This window comes from Penicillium nucicola (assembly GCF_028828085.1).
Source record: "Penicillium nucicola strain IBT 29836 chromosome Unknown utg000001l, whole genome shotgun sequence".
Lineage (NCBI taxonomy): Eukaryota > Fungi > Ascomycota > Eurotiomycetes > Eurotiales > Aspergillaceae > Penicillium > Penicillium nucicola.
The window spans coordinates 3,637,900-3,656,873 of NW_026643125.1; the positions used below are offsets into that span (position 1 = coordinate 3,637,900).

The 18,974-nt window shown below is 48.6% G+C and overlaps 7 protein-coding genes across 7 annotated transcripts; 4 read left to right on the forward strand and 3 right to left on the reverse strand.

Moving 5' to 3' along the window:
- Positions 1-903: 903 nt before the first annotated feature.
- On the forward strand, positions 904-2,160 carry N7511_001376 (NmrA/HSCARG family protein; the record flags this gene model as incomplete). Its single annotated transcript, XM_057123801.1, has 4 exons — positions 904-1,417; positions 1,476-1,523; positions 1,576-1,668; positions 1,808-2,160. The coding sequence occupies 4 exons, from the start codon at positions 904-906 to the stop codon at positions 2,158-2,160; spliced, it is 1,008 nt and encodes a 335-aa protein (XP_056989534.1).
- A 1,576-nt stretch (positions 2,161-3,736) lies between these two features.
- N7511_001377 (putative mitochondrial dicarboxylate carrier protein) lies at positions 3,737-4,775 on the reverse strand (the record flags this gene model as incomplete). The annotated part of the gene is made up of 2 exons (XM_057123802.1): positions 3,737-3,785; positions 3,835-4,775. The coding sequence occupies 2 exons, from the start codon at positions 4,773-4,775 to the stop codon at positions 3,737-3,739; spliced, it is 990 nt and encodes a 329-aa protein (XP_056989535.1).
- Positions 4,776-5,890: 1,115 nt separating this feature from the next.
- Positions 5,891-6,139, forward strand: N7511_001378 (uncharacterized protein; the record flags this gene model as incomplete). The annotated part of the gene is made up of 1 exon (XM_057123803.1): positions 5,891-6,139. The coding sequence occupies one exon, from the start codon at positions 5,891-5,893 to the stop codon at positions 6,137-6,139; it is 249 nt and encodes an 82-aa protein (XP_056989536.1).
- A 2,578-nt stretch (positions 6,140-8,717) lies between these two features.
- Positions 8,718-9,505, forward strand: N7511_001379 (uncharacterized protein; the record flags this gene model as incomplete). The annotated part of the gene is made up of 2 exons (XM_057123804.1): positions 8,718-9,080; positions 9,131-9,505. The coding sequence occupies 2 exons, from the start codon at positions 8,718-8,720 to the stop codon at positions 9,503-9,505; spliced, it is 738 nt and encodes a 245-aa protein (XP_056989537.1).
- Positions 9,506-10,900: 1,395 nt separating this feature from the next.
- On the forward strand, positions 10,901-11,326 carry N7511_001380 (ester cyclase; the record flags this gene model as incomplete). The annotated part of the gene is made up of 1 exon (XM_057123805.1): positions 10,901-11,326. One exon carries the CDS (start codon positions 10,901-10,903, stop codon positions 11,324-11,326), a length of 426 nt encoding a protein of 141 aa, XP_056989538.1.
- Positions 11,327-13,612: 2,286 nt separating this feature from the next.
- On the reverse strand, positions 13,613-15,826 carry acuF (phosphoenolpyruvate carboxykinase PCK1; the record flags this gene model as incomplete). Its single annotated transcript, XM_057123806.1, has 4 exons — positions 13,613-14,953; positions 15,264-15,464; positions 15,523-15,598; positions 15,648-15,826. 4 exons carry the CDS (start codon positions 15,824-15,826, stop codon positions 13,613-13,615), a joined length of 1,797 nt encoding a protein of 598 aa, XP_056989539.1.
- A 2,494-nt stretch (positions 15,827-18,320) lies between these two features.
- On the reverse strand, positions 18,321-18,884 carry N7511_001382 (uncharacterized protein; the record flags this gene model as incomplete). The annotated part of the gene is made up of 2 exons (XM_057123807.1): positions 18,321-18,679; positions 18,797-18,884. 2 exons carry the CDS (start codon positions 18,882-18,884, stop codon positions 18,321-18,323), a joined length of 447 nt encoding a protein of 148 aa, XP_056989540.1.
- Between the last annotated feature and the right edge of the window lie 90 nt (positions 18,885-18,974).

Here is an 18,974-nt window from a genome sequence, read left to right on the forward strand (position 1 = left end):
TGACACGTTGCTAAATATACCTAGGGTGATGAGAAAAAATGCCGAGTCCTCAGAGACACTAAGACTACACACAAGTCTGGCTTGCTTGGTTTGCTCTAAAGACATTAATATTTCGGAGAGAAGCTGGAGGGCAAAGATGTGGAGAATTGGAGGCGACGGCTGGAAGACGGAGTGTAACGGTTAAGCCCTTTTTCTTTTCCACACGGAAGAATTGGCTCTATCTATCTGATGGCATGTTGACGACGTTGGAGATAAGATCCAACAGCAAACTTGTTGTGACTCACTTTGTATTTATCAGTGTTATAACACTGACTTGGTGAGAGCTGGCATGACCCATTTATGGCGGAGAATTCACGCCGGAAATCCCAAGACTTGATTTGATTTCGGATTGTGGCCTAATTCTTATCACACCTCATCTCGCAGACAATTTAGATTATACTACTACCGTATCTGAGGCATAATTGATATGGTACGAGCTTTGAATGCTCTCTGAATCGAATCGCGCTCGGAAGAGAAAGAGTGTCTATCTTGCTCTGCTACGCGCATAGAGGTCTTATACATGTATATATTACGAATGCTGAATCGCCAATTAAGTTGGGCCTTGGGCTTAACGGTGGGGACTGTAAGGCGCCTATCAATACCCCGGAAGTGGGAGCTCCCCTGTTGTCATAAGTCTCCGATACGGAAAGATGGTTCCTCCGCTCAATGAGTCGGCCACTTCTACCAGCCTTGGATTTGTAATAAGACCGTTCATTCCTAGGTTATTATAACTAAGAAATGTAAAATGATAAAAGAAAGAACAATAAAAGTTTCCCCGGAGCAGCCTATCCTCATTGATTCATTTCCTATACAAGAACTATCAACCCCATTTCCCTCGATGATCTACTTTCCTATGGAATCAAAATGGCATCCAACGTGCAGAACCGAATAATCGTCATGCTTGGGGCTACAGGACACCAAGGCAAAGGCGTAGTGAGTTCGCTTCTAAGCGACAGTGCGCGGGGACTGTGGAACGTCCGCGCTGTCACCAGAGATATCAACTCCGTCTCAGCTCAACGTCTTTTGGATGATTTTCAAACCCCCGACCACCGTCTAAGCCTTACTACCGGCGACATCTTTGATGAAGAAAGTCTTCAGATCGCTTTCCGCGGGGCTTATGGTGTGTTTGCGGTGACGAGCGAGACTAATGCAAGAACGATTGAAACCGAGGATGACCTGAAGCAGGAGCTCGAAAGCGGGAAGAACATTATTTCTGCTGCGAAGATCTGTCACATTCAGCACTTTGTTCTGAGTAGCTTGCCAGACATGAAACAAGCGACTTCGGGTCGCTTTGACAAGCTTTTCCACATGGATCATAAGTTTATCATTGAGCAGTGGGCAAAGCAATCCTTGCCGGCGGTTACTTGTCTTCTTCCCGGTGAGACTTATTTCTGGCTTTCAGCGTCCGAGTGAATTTGCAGCCAACATTTTTCTAGGTCTCTTCTTCACCAATCTGGATCGTCCGCAGTATTGCCGAAGAGAAGGTCAGTTCAGAAAAGGAAATTTTCCCACGGACAATATTTCTCACTGTTGCAGCAAATGGGGTCGTTCGTTTTTGTACCCCGATTCCGCCGACAAAATTAGTTGAATGGGTTGATCCTGTTTATGACATGGGTATTTTCGCCGCAGGTAAGTTGCGATATCGACTTCTTTGCTGTCGTTTCTGCCAAGGAAGACCTGGCGTGGTACCCCACGCCTTGTAATGGGAGACTGGACAGAATCAACTCGTAATTCATTGGAAGTAAAAAACTGATGGGATCTCTCACAGAGGTATTTGCTTTGGGCATTGCGAAAACAAAGAACAAAAACTATATCGTCTGCAGTCCAAAATTACGAATGGACGAGTTCGCATCCACCTTCACACGGGTCACTGGCCAGCCAGCGATTTATTCCCCAATTTCGATGGATGAGTGGGCTGATTTGGCTTCTAAGCCGGTAGGAAACGGGTTCAAGGAGGATATTCGCCAGATGATGGAATGGATCTCGATAGCGCCTGTAGACAAAGTTTGTTACGGGGCTCTTGATCCAGCTCAAGACTCTACCTGGGAGGATCTCCACCTACGAGCTAGTACTTTCGAAGATTGGTTAAGACGTTCCGGTTGGCGAGGTCCTCCAGAGTGAATCTGTGATGCAGTCAAAGCTCGCTTATACCACGGTGGTATAGAACACATCCTCGGTTACAACAGACCCCTTGAACTCTTCATTCCAGGTTTTTGTATATCAATTGTCGAGATATGATACACTTTGTTTTACCACACTTTTTCCTGCCCACATGTCCCCAGGTGCAGGTGGGATCTCTGTTTAGTCGCATCAGGTTAGGTTATAACTTATCTTTACTATTTTTATTGGAAAATTTAGAATAGGATGTATATCGGAATAATGTGTCAATATTTAGAACCCCTACTTTGTGTCATGTAGAAAGGAGAAAATTAAAGGAGGGAGCTCTTATAGGCTCCCTTACTGATCACTTGAAGCACTCAGATCATCATTACTCACCCTAGTGTGCTGCTTATGCCGTTTCTCAAAATCAGGGCCTTATAAAAGTTCAACTCCCTTATCCTCCTGGCATAAGTACGGCTAAGCAGACGGGAAGCCTTGTTCTCCGGACCATATGGTCATATGTCCTTGCTCTAACATTAAATGGAATGATGTAGAGTATAAAGTCTATATGTTGGGTGGTGGCTGATCAGGGTGAGTGCTCTGTAGTCAGGGTAGCATCTGCAGTAACAGTAGCTCTAGGGCAGATTATTCTTTCTGGATTGCGTTACTGCCTACCATATAGATATCAGGTTCTTGAAATCCTTGCGCCTCTAAATGCTACTTTATTGTACATAGGTGATCATACTACGATTGTTCAATTGCGACCTAAGTGCTAGTTAGCCAGGGCCCACGGATCTGTCAGCAGGATTCGTTGGGGTGAGTTCTGATAAGTGATGGAGATATGGAGGAGTCAAGGCATTGGGCAAAGGAAGTTGTGTTGGGGTTGGTTTGACCAATCACAATCCCGATCTGGTTGGTTGCATGCTTCCTGTACGAATACTACGTGCTTATGAGCCATTGGACGTTGAATGCGTGTTATCAATCTCCTTGGAATGATGTTACAGCAAGGAACAATTCTTGGTTTAGATAACAAAGACTGCAACAAAGGCAAAAAATAACATTTGATGTAACTTGTAATCTGCAATCGCATTTATTGCTCCTATGGAGATAAAACAACAGTGGAACAAATAGGAGATGCCACAACATCGCGACCGAGGCAAATATCGATCAAACTGACAGAGCAAGACAAGGGGTATTCGCTTGTCGAAGAACATAACACATAAAGTCAACACAGACAAAAAGAAGTTTACGCAAAAAGCATTGGTTATCGTCCGATGCCTTTCCGCGGAGAAGACCGGCCACGGATCCGACATGTTTTCGTGGTTTTTTCTTCCCCGTTGAAAAGAAGATAGCAATGGAACTAGAATGCATCACACCGGAGATTTGTTTCCCGGTCAAGAACCGACTTGAGGGGAGGGGAGGGGATCGCTTCTCAGTGAATGATAGGGAGTGCGCGATAAACGGCGGAGCTGCAGCAATGTTGGGGTGGATTTGGTTGAGCTGTCTCCGCCGGACGCTGCATTTTCCATGTAGAAATCCAAATTGTGAATGGCCAGTGAGTTTGAACAACGCGGGTATCAGTTTTCCATAAAGGCAATTATTTGGTGATGATGTTCAGATAATCGGCCACGATGAGAGTCACCATCCTATCAAAAGTCAGTGGAGAAAACAAGTAAGAAAGTGGGGGCGACTAACGCATGAGGAGCGATCCGAACGTAGTAAGTTCCGAAGCCCCGGTAGAAGCGCAACCAACCCTCCTCCGCCACAACCTTCCGCGCACAATCCAGCATCCCCTTGTAAGGAAGCTTTCCAGTCTGGGGATCCTTCTGCTGCTTCTGCAAACGAGTCTTGAGGAAATCAAAAGGCAACGACAAGAAACTAGCGAAGAACCCAGCAATAGCAGAGGCCGCGAACGTCTGGTTTTGCACCGACAATGCCGTGTGCTGCTTCAGCTGCTGCTTGGCCTCGGCGAAGAAGGTCAACTGGCCCATGTTCAGCGCCATAGCCCGCACCACTGTCGGGAAAGCACCCGCCCACAGCGCCCCGATTCCCTCGCCGCGGGTAATCCGGAACAAGGCGTCGAACACAGAGCGATAGTTTGCCCGCGCTTCGGGAGCCTTGAGGCCGTCCGACTGCATGCGCACGAGGGCCAAGTCGGCTGGGTTTCCAATCATGGCTGCAATACCACCCGCGCTTAGTCCAGCCGCGGCGCGCTCTGCGAAGGTTACCTTGCGGTTTGCTGCTTCGGCGCGGGTGTTGAGGCGCGTGATGAAGGTGTCGAAGAAACCGAGGCGGGCGGTTGTGTAGACTGCTTGGCGGAGGAGACCGGCGGAGAGTCCGGTGTATAGATCCAGGGCTTTGCCGGATGCGATGATGTCGCGCGTGATTCCTATGGCAGAGGGCTTGGGTCCGGTGCGGGCTCCCTCGCCGGCGAGCTGCAGACGCACTTTGACCATATCAACGGGCTGGATCACGACCGTGGCGGTCATACCAGCTAGACCACCGTTGATGAAGGGCAAGGCGGCGCGAGTGTATGGGTGGTGCAGGAAGTCTGTTGGGCGTTCAATGGCCGAAGCCGCAGCTGTTGCGGTGGCAGCGGCATCGCTGGCGGTTTCTTTGATAGTGCTCGATGCCATGATGAGTGATGACTTGGTCTAGACGCGAAGTGTTAATACCATGTACAAAGTCAGATGTGGACAGATTGAACCGAGTATGACTGACGTGGAATACGAGCTGTCCAGGCCTCGGGTCAGTTCGTTCGTATTATCTACCGAAAGGACAAACTGGACCATGGGACTTACCAATGACGTATGTCAACGAGATTCTCGACAAAGTGAAGTTGAGAAGGAAAAGAGAAGAGGTTGAACAATCTGAGGAAGGACCTTGGAATAGCACGAGTAAGTCACAGGACAAAACGTCAGGTGCGGGGGACTCTAGGACTGTTATACTGGGACCAAACCGGAAGGGGTCTGAGCCTATATGTAGGGTTTCTCAACTCTTCATGCTCTTCTCTATGGACACCCCTTTCCGACTCGGCTATGACCTCCCTTTGACCCGGCAGCTGCTATAGGTCATGGCCATGGAGAAGTAAATCTGGGGCGAGGATTTCCCGATAGTTTACAGTAGTTCCCTATTGGCCCAGCCAATGACAGGGGTTTAGTCAGGCGATTCTAAGCGGATTATCAATGCGCCAACGTAGAGTCGCCTAAGCTTGAAATGCGGGGATAGCTCTGATCCCGGAAGATATTCGCGAGTCCGGATATCCGGACTTGGAAGAGAAGGAAAGTCCATGTTCTCTCTGGAGGGGTGAGATCTCATGGGGTATTTGTGTAATTGTGTATTGGTGTATTGGTGTAGCTGAATCTGTGTCTGTGTCTGTGTCTGTGATTCCTATAAAAATAGAGTAACCACTCGTTAGTGCCACGCTTAGTGCCACTCCACTCCCCACTCTACACTTTCTCCTCCAGACTCGGATATACTCATAAAACAGCATACTGACCTCCCGAGGAGCATATCGTTTCCGATGACCTCACCTGCATGGGCCCGTCTCAACAAAGCCCATCCTCCCAACATCCCACACCGAGTGTCTCTCAGATAACATTTCAGGTCTACCGTCGACTACCGGTAGCTCTCAATAATCCACGGACAAAACATCGGCACAAAGTCGGCTATCCTCGATAATATTCTCCCGCCACTCGGCCTACCCGCGGGTATCAGCCCGGCAGTCCAATCGGCCCAACACAATCCCACTATGACTCGAACGGGACGCATCACGACGAAAGTGGGTGCTGGCGGCCAACTTGCTAGTCTGTGGGGTGGTCCCGCTGTTCCTCTGGGCCAATACTGGGAATCGCAATGCGAATCATGCCCACCTGCCCCCCTCGTTTCCCGGCATGGAATTGCGGCTCCCGCTACTTCTGTTGAGACGTCAGTGCTGGACTGTCAGGCACCGGCGTTAGTTCGTCACCATATCCTCCGATCTGGGGCTTTTCGCCGATGACCGGCGGTTGGGACGGTTACCCGTGGGCTGTCCGGGGGGTTCTCCTCCGTGGCTGGTGCTGGTGTTGGGCGTTTGGATTGGTTGTTTGTGGCGATTGCGGATATATTTCTTGATCGTTTATGATGTTGTCGAGGGTAGGTCTTTGCGGAGGACTGTTCTCCGGGGAAATCGTCATTGGGATTACGACCCCCCTGGAGTCGGGTTGGGCTGGATAAGGCACGGGGAAGAGACGGTGTTGCGGTGGCTGTGTGTGGGACGGGCGGATTGATTCTGGTTTGTTGTTGTCCTCATGATGTTTCTGAGGAAGTTCAGGGCATGTGGTACGCTATTGGGGATGGCGCAAGAGGGGCGGATTTGGCTGTCCCGGTTTACTCGTCTATGGTGAGTATGCAGCTGGGGTATACAGCTGATCGAACATTCCTTCATCGTTGCATCGTCGCCAAGGCCTACCTATGCACGCCAACCTTGCTGAAATGTCAGGCACATGCCGAGTATGGCAATTTGGCCATTTCTAAATAAGCCTAGCGCTCTCTAACATCTATGTGCCCGGGACCCATATCCCCTTCTACTAACCAACTTGGCTCACACTTACTCTCGAGCCTTTGACGTTATTTCTCAGCTTGAAGCCTGTAAGTTATGTACTAAGTAATGAGTAATGGCTCCCCGCTAGACTATCAATATTTAGAGTTATATCCAAAAACCAATCGAGAGTAGAACTAAAAATCCCCCAATATCTAATATTCAATATCCATAGCGGAATCCACTCCGTGTCCAGCCCCTGAAGATAGCCTGTCAGATCATCTCCACTCCTCTCCGCGGAAAGGGTCAATGACATGGACTCCACGGGCCTTCATGTCGAGATCTGGACCCACTGGCTTTCCGGCAGGCGGCAGGGAATTCGGGAATAGAGGAAGATATTCCCGATCGTCTCCCGAGGTTAAGTTTCAAGGCATGACATGACGGGAGTCGGGTGACAGCGGGTAGGTTAGTAGGGGATATTGGTGCTGAACACAAGTGATGTTTACTTCAGCTAACAGGAAAAAAAAATTAAACTATTAAATCAATAAATAAATACTGTCTTCGATTATGGAAGAATAGAGGAAAAAAAATAGAATGAAAAAATATGTGCACTGACGGGGAGTCGAACCCCGCGCTAGAGCTGACAACTATCAGATGATAGTAGCAGTGGAAGGCTCCAATGTTACCGATACACCACCAGTGCTGTTCGTGAAATAAACCTTCTTCTTCCCAAATATAACCTGCAATTCTATATAATCTATAGTTAATTCTGGTATCACATCCAGCGTTTTTCTAACTTATTTCTCTATTAAATTGTTTATTGTGTAATACCTGGCCATTGTTTAATATCCATGTCTGCCTTATCGTGTTTTTAGTAGTAATCCGAGTCTCTAATTTTGAGGACTGCTGGGATATATATCTTTGGCAAAGGCCCACCACTCATGTGCAGGGTTAGTGCTACACTATCTTGAGCTAATACTAGGTTGGGCGATACTTAAGTATACTCAAGAAAGTCCCACTTACATAGAATCCACTTCTTATGATGCCTTGCACCTTATACTCAGCGGTACAAGTCACTTCAGCTACAACCCTACTGCGAGGATAGCATATGGAAGCAGAAGGAGGAACGCGTTATATACTGTTACGGAACTTCACAAATTGACCACAAGTGTGCATATTCTGTGGCCGAGTTTAAAACAGTCCTAAATCTGCTCAATTTGCGATGACCTGGCAGTAGAGTTGAGAATAGTAGTCGCCAATCCTTCGCACAGCCTCTCCAAAAAACAGGACAATAAACTGCAAAAGCTCCAAATGGTGTTGCAAATCTGACTGCAGTATTCTCTACTCGTTCCACAAGGCCCTCAAGTCCCTAAAAAATGTAATGTAAGGCCGAGGAAAATCGTAGTTCCAGATGAGGAGCCATAGAAGATGTTGCGGTCGCTGTTCGGAGATCGACAATAAAGCCGAGAGTCCATATGCCCAGCGGGTTGAAACAATACTCTCGACTTTCGCTGAGGAAAAAAGGAAAAAGTGTCCGCGCCTAAATGACAAACTTACTGTAAATGCGCTTTCTAGAATCGGAATATGAATATGCCGGTCTACAGAGATGCCTTTACCAGGCTCAGAAGCGGCTGTAGACCTCCAATACCAATAATGCATACATAACTCCCACAGCGAGATCGATATAATCCCGGCACCTCAAAGGCCACAACACGAGTCCGAAAAAGGCAGGTCCAGTTTGGAGTTCCGGCTTAACAAGATGGTTGAGGCCGAACGTGCCCGTTTGCTCGGTCGCAAATTGGGGAAAATGAGTTTCTCGGACTTTACGATCAAAATATCAAGAGAAGATTAATGAAAAAAAAAGAATGGACCAAGCCTTAGAGCCGGTAGGGGTAAACATGACGGACTTAGCACGTAAAACCGTCTTGCCGGAGTAAGACCTCCAGCCGCATGAGAGAGATATGTATAAGAACGAGATCACGGAACAAACTGACATCCAAACCAGCATATTCTACAATAAAACCATTACATTATATCATAAACCCAGGAACACTTTACAATGTCTTTAATCGGAAAAGTCGCGCTCGTCACCGGAGCCTCCAAAGGAATCGGCCGAGCAACAGCCCTTCGCCTCGCCAAGGACGGAGCCAACGTGGTAGTAGGATACAACTCGAACCCCGAAGCAGCCCAAGAGGTGGTGAAAGAGATTGGCGCCGACCGTGCAATCGCGATCCAAGCAGACGTGGGCGACGTGGGAGAAATCACATCCCTCGTGGACCAAAGCATCCAGCGGTTCGGCAAGATCGATCTTCTTGTTCCCTGCGCTGGCATCATGACTCTCACCACACTGGAGGACACGACCGAGGCGACCTACGACAATATGTTTGCCTTGAATGTCAAAGGACCCTATTTCCTCTGCCAGGTAAGTCCGACTCGCCCAGCACTGGTCTCCAGCAGTCTAATAAGAAGTAGAAAGCCGTTCCACATATGAGCCCTGGCTCACATATCGTGCTCTTGTCTACGACGCTGTGTGCTGCCTCGACTGTCATGCCTGCTTACCTGCCTTATGTTGCTACCAAGGGTGCAGTTGAGCAGATGACGAGGGTTATGTCGAAGGATGTCGCCCGCAAAGGAATTAGTGTTAATTGCGTGGCTCCTGGTCCTACTGCTACCGACTTGTTCTTGCGGAATCAGTCTGAGCAGACGTTGAACCTTTTGAAGAGTCTTAATCCCAATGGGCGGATTGGAGATACTGATGATATTGCGGATAGTATTGCGTTTTTGTGTAGTAGTGATAGTCGCTGGGTGACTGGGCAGACACTTCGAGTCAATGGGGGGATGGCATGAGCATAGAGAAATTATAAAAATGAAAATGAAAACTTTGTTCAAGTGACCGTGTGGTCTCTTTGCATTTGGAATTTTGAATCACTTGCGATGGAAATGAACGGCATCAGTGAGTACATGTAACCCCTGTGCTATAAGTTAGTTAAGTTAGATTATCGGAACTCTTCATGTAACCATCAATAGGGGTAGACCTACAAAAGATAGTCCGGGTGGCGCAGATTGGGTGATACGAAATATTCAAGGATCTCATCTATCGACAATCTATTCTGTAATAGATACCCCATAGTGTAGTGTTGCGAAGTTACAGCCATTCTGAGACGTTATAGGAACAAATAGTGATATAAACCGGTGGTCGACTAACAGTCCATTTCCTGTATCCACTCTAACTTACTACTTTGTCAAACCAGATACCCATCGACGCGAACGTTCCCAATTCTTTGTCTCTTTTCTTCAGCCAGGCAATCTCCTCGATTCAAAAGCCGCGGTATCTGAGCTCATTCTCCTGTGTGATCTTTTCAATGGCTTTCAGTTTTCCTGGACATCGCTGCAACTGCCACTTGCTTGGGGGCCACAATTTCCAGATCGAGCATCAGACCCGTCATGTCAATGAGAAACTCCGTATTGGGGCAAGACGAACCCCTCAGAAGACCAGAACCATTTTACCTCGTGCAGACGGGTGAAAACTCTGAGTACCAAAATTGAGTAGTCCGGAGCAGGATCAAGTAGCCGTTTCTGTCCTCATTTTTGCCAACCATGCATTATACTACCTGGTCGGCACAAGGCCCGAAGATTGCAAACTATACAACTTTACCAAACAGTGGCGCGAATCCCGGAAATTCCGGCTTGTGGAGTGAAATCTTGATTGACGGCAAATTCATACGCCAATGCAAACTATACAAAACACATACGCCACATACAAACACTGGAGCTGAGTCCGGGAGTTCCGAGTCACTGCGCGCTGGTTGGTTGAAACCCGTTGAAACGGCAAACCATGCAAACCTGCCAAACAGAAAAATCAGGATTAATATTCATACTTCGTAGATGTAAGGATCATACTTACAGTAGGTGTCTTCAAAATATAAATATGTCTCGATTCCCAGATCAAGTCTTTCAAGATATAGCAAACAGTCCTCCTTGATCATCAAACACTTTGCACACCAAAGGTAAATTACCATCGCTTCTTGCCGTATAAAACCTCCCGAGAGGTGTCTTCAATGAACCTAGGTTCCAATTTATTTTCTGTGGCTTTTACTGATTTTTGGTCTCAGATACTTACTCGGCGAAGAAACACGACTTTCAAATCCTACCCCTTCATCAAGACGAAATTCCTAGATGTGAGTCATGGAAATCATTCTTCTGTTCTATAAGTACAATAAACTAACGTCTTCAAGTCACATCATGTCTCGCCCCAATCTACAGAGGATGCATCGATTTGTTGACTTCATCAACTCAGGCGATGAAACTCTAGGGCAAGAGGTGGTTTCCGAATCAGCCATGTTCCACGTTCCGTTTTCGGATACTCCACTGAAAGGATTACCTGGATACATGCAAATCCTTGGCATGATGCGCTCCGCGTATCCAGATATCCAGTGGACGCTTGACGATACAGTCATCGAGGACGATAGAATTGTGGCGCAGTTCACTTTGCGTGGAACTCACGAAGGCGAGTTCTTCGGGGTTCCGCCTTCAGGGAAGAAAATCGAGGCACGAGCTATGAATATTTATCGATTCAAAGCTGGAAAGATTGTGGAGGAGACTGGCTTGCCTGATATTTTTCGGATAATGCTGCAAATTGGGGCTATTAACCCTCCAGTTCCTCAATAGGACTCCTAGGCTACTTTGAGAATGTCACTGAGATTTAACATTCATCGTCGATCTTGTACAATGAAGAATGCGTACCCCATGGTAAGCTGAGTAGCCGAAGTAAGGTGATATGACCAACATAGATTGAACCCCATTTTCAGGCTCATAAGACGGGGTATCACTAAGGGTAAATCCCTGGCCGAGAGGTTGTAAGGTATTTAAGACACGGGGTGCATAGCGAATCATGTTTAGCGTTCAAGACATCTCAAGATACAGCCTTAAATACAGTGGAAGCCTGCCTCAGCTTGAACCATCTGTCAGATATAGACAGGCACCGGGAATCAATGGAATGATCCTGCCGGAAGCAGATAATTAGTTCTCTATTTCTCTACCTCCAATAGTCAGGCCACCGTGACCGAAATGATTCCTAGCACTTTCTCTTACTAAAAGTCTTGTTCTCGGGTTGCTCTGTATCAAACATTGATGGTGTTCTCTGTTTATTGAAAACCATGTTCTATGTCAGTTATGTCTAGAGGAATGTATCAATTATCCTTACAGTGTAACACCTATTGCTTCAATATGTAGAAATGATTGAATGGTTGTATTCACCAACATGCTCTTCAATAGCTACTACCTGCCATTTAAAAGCCTGTTTAATCTTGCCTTGAACATAGACAGCTATGGTCATCTAGATTGCTCAAGCTACCGGTTAGTTACCCGCGGATCTAAATTAGTTCTATTGTTAACCCGTGGACTTGTCACAGTCAGTTATGCCAGAGAACTTAACCAGCATGCGCGCCCGTTCAAGATTATGGCGGGCGCCAGAGCTTAGACAACAAAGCATCTTATCCTTCGCGCCTACGTCCTGTTGCAGGGAGGCCTTGCAGGTGATTTGTTTCCATGGCCTTACTATATGTCAGCAAACAAACGACCAGTGATGTTTGAAGTACTCAAACCCTTTGTTGAGCAGCTTTGTTTGTTAGGCCCCTGGAGGGAATATTTATAGAAGAGCAGGTGGGTGCTTTGTTAAAAAAAAAACCACTTGCATTCAAAGCCCCTCCAACCCATCAAAAACCTCAAATCTGGTTAGTGAATTATTGGTATCTATTCCCATCGCAACAACGACCTTGGCCAGTACGTTCAACTCTTGCCGGCGATGAATCCACCAGATGAACCGCACATCGACAGGTACAGTCCAAGAGTCCCATGTATGAATGAAAGATCCAAATCTGACAGTAGTTCCATGTAGCATGTTCAAGGGAGAACCTTGGAAAGCCTTAGTAGACAGTGACAAGGCAGTTTTCTACGTCCACCCAGGAGCCTTGCAGCACCATGGTTCCGCCTTGGCACTCCGGATCAATGGGGCGTGGAAAGATCCAACAGACAAATTACTGGACTGGTCGGACTTTGACGAAGAGACAATTGACTGTGTTTTGAGCTATCTATACTCGGGCGCTTACGGCGTGCTCGAAGATGCAAAAAAAATAATATGAACAAGTCGATTGTGAACCAGACGAGTATAAATAATACGAATATGGACAAGCCCAAGAGCAACCTTCTCCAGTCACTAGTGTGATCTTCATACATGCAAAAGTCCACTCATTCGCAAATCGATACATACTACCCGATCTCGCCAAGTTCTCAGCAGAGCGCATGAACTACTATCTGCAGAAGCATGCGAGCTACCCATTGGAAACACCCCAGCTGGTGGAAGCTATCCAACTAGTTTACACTACCACCCCACCGACTGGCGCGGCTGGTGATTGCACCGATAATGCAAGGATTGTGCTTGTCAAGTTTATGGCTCTTCATTTCAACAAGTTCTCAAAGAATTATCAAATCTTCAAAGACTGTGATGGGAGCTTTATGGTCGACCTCGCGCAGGAATTGACCAATTGTCTTCTTGGGGGAGGAACCCCTAAAAACCGAAAAAGGTAGTAAGCAACTTGAATACTGGTTTCCCATTAACTTGGAAAGATACAACAAGGACTATGGCTGTGTGTACAAGAGTTACAAGAAAGAGGATTTTTTAAGAATGATATCATTGACTATCAAAGGAAATCGTAAACATCACAAACTCCATCTAGCCAAGCGAGATTATTGGCCTAGATTGAAAAGAAAACAAGCCCAGTTCGGGGGGAAATCAAACATATCCAACGCTCGTCCCGATACAAGCGGCAGACGTGAGAGGTGATCCAAGAAAGTGATCACCCGGAAAAAGTAGCACGCCATGCAAATGACTTATTCATCCCATCGGAGGAACAAGGACCAAAGGAGAAAAAGAAATTTTGAAACCGTTCAGGTCCTTTAAACCTGGGGAGCGGCAGCGAGGACATCCGGGGTAGCCTGGTCGGAGTACTTCTTGAAGTTCTCGTTGAAGAGACCGGCAAGCTTGGTGACCTCCTCCTTGAAGGAAGTGGAGGCGGTCCAGCTCTTCTCGGGGTTGAGGAGCTCGCTGGGGACACCGGGGCAGGAGGTGGGGACGGGCAGGTTGAAGGTGTCGTAGATCTCGTAGTCGGCCTTGGCGAGCTCGCCGTTGTGGATGGAGTCCAGGATGGCACGGGTGTACTTGAGAGGGCAACGCTTGCCGCCGGTGGTGGCGCCAGCGCCAACCCAGCCGGTGTTCAGGAGCCAGGCGTTGACCTTGTGCTCCTTCATCTTCTCGGCGAGCATGCTGGCGTAGCGCATGGGGTGAAGAGCCAGGAAGGGCTGAGCGAAGCAAGAAGAGAAGGTAGCCTGGGGCTCGGTGACACCGTCCTCGGTACCGGCCATCTTGGAGGTGTAACCGGAGATGAAGTGGAACATGGTCTGCTCGGGGGTGAGCTTGGAGATAGGGGGCAAGACACCGCGGGCATCACAGGTGAGAAGGATGATGTTGGAGGGGTGGTTGTCACTCTTGCATGGAATCTTGGCGTTCTCGATGTACTCAATGGGGTAGGCGCAACGGGTGTTCTCGGTGAGGGTGACATCGTCGTAGTCGACAATACGGGAGACAGGGTCGAAGACGGTGTTCTCGAGAACGGATCCGAAGCGGATGGCGTTGAAAATATCGGGCTCCTTCTCGGCGGAGAGACCAATGCACTTGGCGTAGCAACCACCCTCAATGTTGAACACACCAGTGTCGGTCCAGCAGTGCTCGTCATCACCGATGAGCTTACGCTTGGGGTCGGCAGACAGGGTGGTCTTGCCGGTACCGGACAGACCAAAGAAGACAGTGACATCGCCGTTCTCACCCTCGTTGGCGGAAGAGTGGAGGGTCAGGACGTTGTGCTTAACGGGCATCTCGTAGAAGAGGACAGTGAAGACACCCTTCTTCATCTCACCAGCGTACTCGGTACCGAGGATGACCATCTCCTTATCGGCGAAGTTGATGGCAACGGATGTGGCGGAGGTCATACCCTCAGTGAAGCGGTTGGCGGGGAAAGAACCAGCGTTGTAGATGACATAGTCGGGGTGGAAGTGGTCGAGCTCTTCACGGCTGGGGCGAATCAGCATGTTGCGCATGAAGAGGGCGTGGTAGGCGCGAGCGCAGACAACGCGAACGCTGATGCGGTAGCGCTCATCCCAGCCGGCGTAACCATCGATGACATAGATGCGGTTACGGGTGTTGAGGTAGTCGACTGCACGCTCACGGTTGATACGCCAGACCTGCAGAGGTGATTAGTAATGATTTCGATGACGTCATGCACATGCCAGCCTCGGTCCAAAGGGAGCCGCAAATGACAGCCGAGAGGCAAAGTGAACAAATGAGGCAAATAGGAAAGTCCAGTGAGACAAAGCCCAAGACAGGAATGCATCGGAAAGGACGGCTTCTCAATGTTGTTGCACGAATGGCTGCCAGAAAAGCTTGGTCTTCCGATGCATGTGCAAGGGATCCCAATGGGAGCTGATCGGTCCCATATGCAAGGGCTGGACTATGCAAGAAAATCGCGCAAGACAAGGAAATCAAATCACTCACATCAAGAGTCATGGGCTTGTTGACGGGTCCCCACCAGATCTCGTTCTCTGAGGAAGCCTCCTGGACAACACGCTTGTCGGAGGGGGAACGACCGGTCTTAGCACCGGAGTAGGCGCTCAAGGCACCGCTGGAGGTGACGGCGGTACCAGTCTCGTAGACGAGAGCATCTTCATAGAGAGCAGGGACGGAGGGGTTGGCAATCTATGAGAGGGTAAGTTGAGGTTCAGGAAGAATCGTAGAGACCACGAGGGAGACTCACAATGGCGACACGGTCATAGTCAATGTGAGCAGTCTCGTGGAGTTCCTCCTCGAGCTCGGTGTGTCCCTTGCTAGGCCTAGAGATGGTCAGTGAGGTTCAACGACAGTGAGGTCGAGGCAACGTACTGGACACCACCGGGGTGCAGCGCCGTGCGATTCACAGATGTGGCAACCATGTTTCTGAGTGAAGTAGAGTGAAAGTTATTGTTGCGTTGTTTCGCGACTTGCTGTTGAGAGAAATCAGAAGCTAGAGGCCTAGGAGACTCGGGGCGATTGGGACTAATATAGTCCTTTCCGGCAGGCATCGTGAGTATGTGAAGGGTAATGTTTCTCCACAGTTCCACGGAAGATGTCGGGGCTGAGCGCCGAGCTGAAGCGTCCACGCGGTTGGTGATGGATGAAGTGCCGTGGGTAGCAAATTCCTAAGATGTCCGACTTGACCCGAAAGGTTTTAGTGGACACGAAGTGGACTCGGAAGGTTCTGGATCGGAAGAAGGCTAGACTGGGGTTACTAGGGATACTAGAGATACCAGGCTAGATGTTCTGAAAAAAAATGACTCGTGTTGAAGATGGTGCAGAAGTGACGTTTCTTGGAGAGTCTCAGGGTCTTTTATGGTGACGGTTGCGGCAAAACTAGAACGTTTATTCTACAAAGTATACCTAGGTTCACTTGCCCATGATCCAAGACCACCAATCTGTGACCGTAAAACCGAGTCTATTTGCACATGAATTCTCTTAAATGACGCACAATGACTTCACTGGTAGTTCATACATCCCAGTCCTATACTCCCGGCTCAAATCGCGGGGGGCTGACATAATCGTCGATCAACCGAACGTGATTTCCCGCCTGATTCGTCCTTTTGAAACTTCTTTGGCTTCTCTCTCGGCTTGACTGAACCCCGATCGGAATGCTTCGTGTCTGAAAAGTTGCTAAAACCGGATGACGACAGGTCGGCTGAAAAGTCGGAAGCATCTGGGATCAAGATTTCAGCAGCAAATAACGGCGTTTAACCAGCCGAGGATGATGCACCCGCATCCATCGATCGCGGCGGTCTCAGCCAATCAGCACCGTCATATTTCCACCTCCAAGGATGGTCGGGTGGGCAGAAGATATTGCCGCTGGGTCCTGGTGCGTATTATCGCTGGTTAACTGGAATTCCTGCGAGAGACCCCCTCCGACTGGTACCTGACCTCCGAACCCGACTCCAAGCTCCAACGTGAGCCTCCGGAAACTATGCATATTACGTGTGGTCTTCGATGGCCTCGACCAACACGGCCAAATGGACAAATGGACAAATTGAACCATTTCTCGATCATATTTTACTCCTTACAAATGAGCGGTCAGTCGTAGTCAGCCTTGACTTCGCTTTTCGTGTCGCATCGCCACTCGGCATATCCTCCTTGTGGCTTGCCTACAACCCCAGATCCTTTTCCCCGTGGTTTAGCGGCGGATCCCGACCCGGCTGCGGCCTCGGGAACGCGACCTTTTTTTTCGAATTCTGGTCGGAGACTGAAACAATTATGAATGTGCGCCATTTTCGGTCTTAGGTTTACGTAGTGACTTTCTATTTCAAGGATCCTGCTGATCGACTCAATTTTTCCTTGTATCCCTGCGCGTGACACGGTTGCTGGCTTGCGAACTATGTGCAATTGAGGCTTTTTTTTTCGCCTTCGTACTCCCTGAAGCAGTAAGGGCTGGTGGAGCTCCCCCTGTCCTCTCCGCAAAACGTAGGGATATGAATAGACATAACGTTACCCCGTGACCCTAGATAGTCTGTATACTCTGTGAATCTATTGCGGGATCTTCATTTTGCCCCCTTTCGCACACCCGTGTCGTTTTCTTTCATTGGTATTCATTGTTATCTTAACCGGATCAACATTCACCAACATGGAATTCCCGGTCCCTGATAGTAGGGCCAATCATCACGCATTAGCTTCCTAATTTACCCGTTGTGATATGGCTGTGCTCGTTCATTCGAGTCTCTACCTATCAGTGTATCTGCCCAACTAGTTTCAAAATGGCCTGGGCCGGTGCGTTTTAAGGGGGCACACAAAGATCGACTGGCCTCCTATTTCTCCCGATCCAGCGCCGCACGTCATTGTTGATACCAACGGCTATGAACGGACTCCGGGTCCCATGACTTTCAAACATTGGAGGATTTCTTCCGGCCCTTGTTCCTTTTTGTCCACGCCTGCTGCTTGGCGTCTTGGCCTTTTTCTGGGGAAGTTGTCGCGTGGCCGTGCCTTGGCCTTGGGTTTATATGCGGGGTTTCTAGTGGCGTGAACTGTTGCCCTGCTACTGGACTGCGGAATACTGGAGCGGGAAATGCCGCGTTTGGGATGATCTCGTGTCAAGACATGTCTTTTGCCCCTTTTCATGTAAAACTCCAGAAAGAGTAACGTGAATCAAGATTCACGTGTGAGGTATCGTCGGGTGCAATCCCGTACATGCAGCAGATAATGCATCCGATGTGTTTGGTACCATCGTGTCAGAAGTATTCGCTGTCTGCGTCCTAGGGTCTGTGATGTATCACCATCACGATAATTCTCGGTCGTCTAGATTCTGCTTACAAGTCCTTTGAACGGTCCAGATTGCTTCGCTTCGGTTTCACTATCCTCCTAAGTTCGATTTCTAAAAAAACTAAAAAAAGGTTGCTCTCTTTTTCCCCCCATATTTACAGAGCCCCAATGTCTCCAAAATCCATGTCAGCTTTCCAGGTGGCGATCCCTCCTGACTCATGAGTAGAAACAAACAGCACTTGATCGCATTTTAATACATCTCGGCTACTGCCATGAGCCTTAATACAAAACAATCTCATCGCGAACAGCCCCATCCTCAACCCACCGATCAAGTAACTTCCTAGCAACACCAGCCACAAGCTGAGGATAATTAGGCGGTGGCACAGCACCAGGAGGCAAGCTTCGACTCGGATCGCCAGCGATCCAAACAACAGGATCAGACGGGAGACTGGCGACCTTGTTGCGAAGAGCCTCGACATCTTTCAGGTCGAATCCACGACCGAAGATAATCGCACGCACCGGTCTGTCGTAATTCTTTGAGCCCACATTGTTGGTGTGTGGGGACTGTGGATCCTGGCCAACTAGAAGGTGTGGGATCTCGGTTTGGGCTGCTGAGAGGCTTTGGATGAAGTGGATGACTGAGAGGTATTAGTAACTGAGGTCAGGATGTGAGGGCCCAGGGCCTGATTGATAGATAGGATGTGGGTTTAAGGTATTGACGACTGATGGAATCGATGCATGTATATCGGACTGACCTTCAAACTCGGGAAGAAGGAGCTCGGAGACCGGCTTGCCGATTTCGGCATCCAAGGCGCAGACCACAATTGGTAGAGCGGAAGACATGGCGAGGAATTCGTGTTGAAGACGGGGGAGTATTTACTTTGATTGGCTTTTGATCCTCATGAAGTTCCAGAATTGTCTCTGTTTATATCT